We start from the raw sequence: 7,241 nt of genomic DNA, 5'->3' as shown, positions 1-7,241 counted from the left end.
CACTAAGCAGGTTAGGTAAAGAATTATTTGTTTTTGCTTTATTAATAAATACAGAACATATATTAAAATTATAACTTTTGTTATTAATATTAGAGCTACAAATATCACAAAATTATGGATTTTTCTAGAAGTGACACACCACCCGAGTTATGCTTGTTTTTTTTTATGAATTTTGACACACTGAGAGCAAAAGGTTGGCCATCACTGTTCTAAGCCAACAGAGACATGATAAGGCCTTAATATATTATATTGCATATTTGGGGGCTTAGCTCGGTCTTATCTCTGTTGTTTAGGTTAAAGCATTTGTAAATTGATATGCCAGCAAAGAGGAAGGGGAAGGTGAGAATTTACCCTTCCCTACCATTACCTTCACTTATACAATCAGAGATAAGCCGATTCATGCTTTCACCTATATCAAAAAATTTGGACACCGAGGACTCTGATGTGCCGAGCAGTTTGGGAGGAAAGCTCGTGTCTGCAGAGGAGGCTTCCCTTAGCCCTAACATCGAGCTACCATCGGCGCATAAGAACATGCCATGTTTCTTCTGGCACCTACAGCTTCCACAGGATTGGGAGAAAAGTGTACATCTTCCAGGTAAAAGAAAACACAACCAGGACACCTCTGTCACATCTGGGCCTTGAAAGGGTCATTTCTTTCCCCCATTTACAAAGAATCCAGACCCTGGGGATAGGGGACAGTAACAGAGTTAGCCGGGAGTGGTTCCAACTCCGAAGAGACTTAAAAACCTTTATGGCCCTATCTGTGTCTAGCGTTTGCCTGGTGGATGAGGTTACATAAAATATCGCCCAGAAATGTGGGGCTAGGAAATGTGCAGGGAATGAACTGTGAAAATCTGGATTTGAAAACTGCTGTTTTGCAAGTGTTGTGACTTGTGCTGTGCTGAGGAAAAAATACTGCAAAGTTCTGAAACATGGCTGCTGTTCCCGCCAAAACTGCAAGCAACAGGAGCAAGCACACCAAGAACATGCATGGGAGGAGGGACGGTGTCGGCACATGACGTCATCAGGCGGCCCAGTGACGACAAGAATGCACAACATCACCACGCCATTATAAGCCGCACACGTGGAGTGGTCTCCAAGGAACAAGAGCGGAGAACACGGTAAGCAGAGCCGCGACTGAGAGCAAATGCCTCTGAAACTTTTTTCATTTATCTACTGCGGGGAAAGAGATCAAAGGAGTCATGGTCGAGTCCCTAAAGTCTGGGGCTGGAGGCAGCTCTCTGCTGCTGCGCTCCGAAGAGGAAGAACCCAGTCCAACATCGGGGTCGGAGGGAATGCACCAGTCCGATCATCAGCATTGTTCTCAGGCGGGCAAGGTTGCTAATTTCTTCATCCCACAAGGGAGGATATGACTAACCCTCCGAGGATGCCAGTCCATGGGGGCTTTAGAGTATGCAAATTGTTTCAAGCTTCAACATCCCCAACCAGTTAGTCTCTAGTGTTGCAGCTGTCCTTACTTGCTCTATTGGAAGGCTAAACCTGGCAGCACTCATCCCACCGCCATCTCAGGCCACCAACTAGCAATGACGCAGGAGCGAGTGGCCCAACAAGAAAGGTCGGTGTCCCCCTCGCAGATCTGAGACATCAGCAGGGATCACAGCACAAAATCAGTGAGCAGCACAGCTAAAGGATTACCAGTTTTCCCTAGGGTGGAAGATGCCACCATCTCCGTTAAAGAATTATTGCAAGTTTTGCCTATCAAGCCTCTGGAAGTTAAAGTGGCTGAGGTGGAGTTACAGCCGACTGCCAAAGAGAGAGAGACAACACCAGGCCTCCTAGAAAAGGAAAGGGGGGTCAAAGAAAAGATATCTAAACCAGCTGGAGCGATATGGTGGAGGCCGAGGAGAGAGCCTTAGCTGCAGAAGAAACAAGTTGGAAAGAACGTCACTGGCCTTTGGCGTGGGAGGCAGAGACTATAAGTAATCATGGAATTTGCCTTGAGGAGGCCTTTGATGGGGATAGGCCCAGAAGAGGTGCCTCTTACAGATTCAGTTTTTCTCCCGGAAGAGATATGGGATGGTCTCCTTAATCTCTATCCTCCAGGTCAGGATAAAGCAGCTTATCAATATTCCAGAGAGGTAATAGATATCAAAAGCCCCTTGAAAGCTTCACAGGCCGAACGAGTAGTTTGGAAGTGTGTGAGATCTGATTTCGGCCTCTATTATCCCTGTCTCAGTATACATAATGAATTATGTGGAAGAACACTGGGAAGAGTATCTGAGAGAAGAAGTGAATAAGAAGATTGTTAAGAATTCAAATCCAGAATTTGTAAGAAGTCATCCAGACTATGAAAAGGAAATGGATAGGAAAATTAAAAAGATGAGCCTGGGCAGAATATAAGAAAGCATGCTGAGTGCTATAACCATGTTGTGGGTCTGAATGGAGTAACCATCTACAAACTCCAGCCAGATCATTATGAGTGAGAACCAGCAAAGCCACCTTCACAGTAACAGGCATTTTTTAATGCATTTTGTTTTCTTGTGTCACTAAATCTGTTTAAATATGTGCAATTCCTTTCTCTTACCCATTGGGGAAGGGAGTTAATGTGTTTGGTTTACATCATATGCCTTTATTTGTGTCCTTCTAAGGAACGTGCTTATTATTTCACCATATGGACTGGTATGTGTTGCGCGCCCCGTCTGCGCTCGGCCCACACACGGGCCTGCTCACCTTTCCAACTCCACTGCGGGTCCCAGGTCGGTCTCCTCGGCAGTAGCTGCAAGCTCCTCCAGGCCTCGGTGTCCCGTGGCGACGGTCGACGGGTCTTCCTCAGCCCACCAGGTCTCACTCGTGGCGCAGAGGTTAAGGCCGAAGAGACTCTGATCCATCCATAGAGTCAATAAGAGACTGATCATAAGGTTGTGGGTTTGAGCCCCCACACCAGTGCTTCCAAGAACAATTAATTCCAAGCTCATGGGTTCAAGCCCCCACATCAAAGAATTCCAAGAATATCGATGCCAATCGGAACATTGCTGTCCTGTTCAGTTGCTTGCCCCAGACCTTGCTCCTGTCGACCGTCTCCTAGAGTTGTGCCGTTCTGTCTGGTATCCCATGTTCATCAGTGACCAGAGAGCCTGGCCCAGTTGGGACTACCATCGAGCACCGCATTGGGTCGACACAGTGTGTGTTCTAGTTTGCTTCCGTGTCTTATTGCTTGTTCCAGTGTCTGTCTGTTCCTGCATTCCCCCACATAGTACCTCTTGGAGTGACTCTCTGATACTGACCTTTGCCTGCCTCCATGACCATGCTGATTGCTGCCTGGATTCTGACCTTGCCTACCTCCTTGACCATGTCTGACCTCTGGAACCTGACCCCTGCTTTGGCTAACTACTCTCAGACTGATCCTTGGAACTTGACCTCTGCTATTGTTGACCACACCACCTTGATTCTGGCCCTGCTCCTAGCCTTGTCATCACAGACACTGTACTGGCCTTCCATGGTCCCTCAGGCCTCTAGTCAAGACATTGACCGCACACCCTTGATCCTGGTGGGCACACCTCTATACTTCCTATCTGGAAGACCCTGCGAAGCCCACCTAAGTCCAAGCGGCCTGGGTCCCGCGGGCTTCCAGTGGTGAATCTCCAGCTAGCCTCTGTCTCCTCTTGTGCTCCGCCACCTGGTAGCAGGTGCTTCCTGGGCCTGACCAGTGAGCAGTCCTACACTGCTCCAGGACAAGGATCCACCTCCAGGAGCAACAGTATGCTATAAGAACTAATATCCAATCAACAAGATGACCTAGCTGAGCAAGAGGCTAGAAGATTTGATGAAAGCCTCTACAGTGGGACATTAATTTTTGTCTTAATGCTTAATTTTATGCCAAGGCATTTAATTTAATTTGAGTTTTAGTGTGCTGTGTACTATTTGAAATAATGAAAATGTTTTGATAAACAATGCATTGTTTTCATTTGGGAAATGTATTTTTATGGAAAAGCAGGAAAATACTTCTATAAAAATGGAAAAATAGATTGTATTTTGAAAAATGCAGTGTTCTTGGAATTATTTTCAGAGATGTCTGGTTATAGCTAAAGTTTTGTTTGTGGGGTGGGCCTTGTTCAGGAAGTCCCATCCTATCAAGAATGCCCTTATCCACCTGGGAACCTCATTCATTCAATCTCTGGATAGTGAGTGTTTCCCTTGCCCTTGGACCCTGATTAAAAGACTCTTGCACAGATAGAGAGAGACAAAACTTTAACAGTCACCCTTGGAAGCCAAAGGAATTGTTTTGAACTATGCAAATATTTCACCTGATTACCCATCAGTAAAGACTTTAATTTTAGACACTAAAAATAAAGTCTCCAGTGTGTTTCTTCTGGCACCTATAGCTTCTATAAGATTGGGAGAAAAGTGTACCTCTTCCAGGGAAAAGAAAGTACAACCAGAACACCTCTGTCTCATCTGGGCATTGAAAGGGTTATTTCCATTCCCCCATTTACAAAGAATCCAGATCCTGGGGACAGGGGACAGTAACAGAGTTTGACGGGAGTGGTTCCAACTCTGAAGAGACATAAAAACTTGTATGGCCCCATCTATGTCTAGCATACACCTGGTGGATGGGATTACATAAGTTTATATGTATAGATATATAAGAAAGGAGAAATTTGTACACCCCAATCCTACTAATCCATGAAAATCTCAGGGCAAATCAAAATCAAAAGTTCCAAAGGATAAACAGCATGAATCGTTTTTTCTCTTTATTAATTTTACTTTGGGGATATTATTTTCTGCTGTTTTTGAAATTTTTGTTGCTGTTTGGGAAATTTAGAAAAAACTGTATATGAGTTTTTAGTTTTTCGATCTATTTGTGTGCTGTTTTTGAAATATTTTTATTAGTATATTTTTACTATTATAATTATGTATTTATTATATTTCTTGATTTTTTCTTTGATGTTTAAGGAATGGTGATGGTTCTGTTTTTCCACTGTTGCACTACATAGAGAGTGTGGCTTGTCACGGTTTCTATAAGAACATAAGAAATTGCCGTACTGGGTCAGACCAAGGGTCCATCAAACTCATCACCCTGTTTCCAACAGTGACCAGTTCAGGCTATAAGTACTTGCAGGTACCCAAACACCAAGTCTATTCCATGCTACTGATGCCAGTAATAGCAGTGGCTAGTCTCTAAGTCAACTTGATTAATAGCAGTTAATGGACTTCTCCTCCAAGAACTTATCCAAATCTTCTTTAAACCCAGTTACTAAATGCACTAACCACATCCTCGGCAACAAATTCCAGTGCTTAACTGTGCATTGAGTGAAAAAGAATTTTCTCTGATCAGTTTTAAATGTGCTACTTGCTAACTTCATGGAGTGCTCCCTATCCAAAAGAGTAAAAAAATGATTCACTTTTGCCCATTCTAGACTTCTCGTGATTTTAAAGACCTCTATCATATCCCCTCTCAGCTGTGTCTTCTCCACGCTAAACAGCTCTAACCTCCTTAGCCTTGCCTCATAGGGAAGCTGTTCCATTCCCTTTATCATTTTGGTTGCCCTTCTCTGTACCTTCTCCAGTGTAACAATATCTTTTTTGAGATGCGGTGACCAGAATTATACCCAGTACTCAAGGTGCGGTCTCACCATGGAGCAATACACATGGAGCATTATGACATTTTCCATTGTATTCAACATTCCCTTCCTAGTAATTTTTAACATTCTGTTGGCTTTTTTGACTGCTGTAGCACACTGAGCCGACGATTTCAATGTATTATCGACTATGACGCCTAGATCTAGGGTGGTGGCTCCTAATATGGAACCTAACCATGTAACTATAGCATGGGTTATTTTTCTCTATATGCAGTACCTTGAACTTCTCCACATTAAATTTAATCTGCCATTTGGATGCCCAATCTTCCAGTCTCACAAGGTCTTCCTGTAATGTATCACAATCCGCTTGTGATTTAACTACTCTGAATAATTTTGTATCATCCGCAAATTTGCTTACCTCACTCATCGTATTCCTTTCCAGATCTTTATAAATATATTGAAAAGTACTGGTCCAAGTACAGCACTCCACTGTACACCCTTTTTGAATGAAAAAATTGACCATTTAATCCTACTCTGTTTCCTGTCTTTTAACCAGTTTGTAATCCACGAAAGGACACCGCCTCCTATTGTAACCGTCTCTAATCTCAGAAAGGAGGCCTACACTATCCCATGACTTTTTAGTTTTCTTGGAAACCTCTCATGCGGGACTTTGTCAAACACCTTCTGAAAATCCAAATACACTACATCTACTGGTTCACCTTTATCTACAGGTTTATTAACCCCTTCAAAAAAATGAAGCAGATTTGTGAGACAAGACTTGCCTTGGGTAAATCCATGCTGACTGTGTTCCATTAAACCATGTCTTTCTATATGCTCTGTGATTTTGATCTTTAGAATAGTTTCCACTATTTTTCCCGGCACTGAAGTCAGACTCACCGGTCTATAGTTTTTGCCTGTATGTTTCTATTTATACTTTATGGTTGTTTTAATCTGTATTTGGTGAGGGTCTGTTTGTGTTCTGCATGTGTAACTGAGTTTAGGTATTCTCCTAGTAGGAAATGTATTGGTGTTTTAGGGTCAGTAATAATATTTGTAGTGTTGCCTTTTTATAGGTAGATTTGATGATTTTTAAGTGCTGGTATTTAGTGCTGTTTTAGTATGGAGTTGTATTATAATACTGTACTTTGATCTTTTTCATGTAAAATCTATTATAAATGTATATTTCTTAACTGTATGTGTAAAGATGGGGGGTGGGTCAGGGCACCTAATACCCTTGCACTGGCTGGGGTACTGGAGGAAGGCTTGAAGACCCAGGAGTTGGAGGAGGTGCCAGATTTTTAAAAGTTTGCATCGCTGGAGAAGTGTGGGCTTTTTGTGATGGGTGCGGGACAGAGACTGAATGAACGGGGGAGGGGGAATCACAGGGCAGCAAGAAAAGCTAGCACTGGCCCTGATCTGAGTTTAAAATAAATGAAGAACTTGTCAAACTCAATTTATTGTGCAGTCAGACAAAAGGGAGCAGATTTAGTTCACTGTCTTGAGAAGTCTGGATTGATATTAACTACTGGTGGTGTGCTGCCTATGAATGGCTTACCAAGCTCTTCCTTCCAAGCATATGGACTCAACATGACTTGATAAAATATCATTGCATTGTTCACCAATAAAACCTAACAGGCAAAGATCTAGGATTCAAGAATTTTATGAGCGATGCTTTGAATGTACTTAATTTTGTTAGATGTC

At 42.9% G+C, this 7,241-nt stretch overlaps 1 protein-coding gene across 2 annotated transcripts in view; it reads left to right on the top strand.

The window, feature by feature from the left end:
* The first annotated feature begins 322 nt into the window (after window positions 1-322).
* SCRG1 (stimulator of chondrogenesis 1) overlaps window positions 323-7,241 on the top strand; it is a 61,739-nt gene continuing 54,820 nt past the window's right edge. The window contains exon 1 of one of the 2 annotated variants that reach the window (XM_029575913.1): window positions 323-595. In XM_029575913.1, the coding sequence (XP_029431773.1) occupies window positions 443-595 (153 nt within the window). In that variant the 5' untranslated portion in view covers window positions 323-442. The remainder of the gene's footprint in view (window positions 596-7,241) is intronic. The other variant, XM_029575997.1, reaches the window with a different exon arrangement.

This window comes from Rhinatrema bivittatum, chromosome 1 (assembly GCF_901001135.1).
Source record: "Rhinatrema bivittatum chromosome 1, aRhiBiv1.1, whole genome shotgun sequence".
In the NCBI taxonomy this organism is placed as follows: domain Eukaryota; kingdom Metazoa; phylum Chordata; class Amphibia; order Gymnophiona; family Rhinatrematidae; genus Rhinatrema; species Rhinatrema bivittatum.
This window is presented reverse-complemented; position numbering and strand designations above follow the sequence as displayed.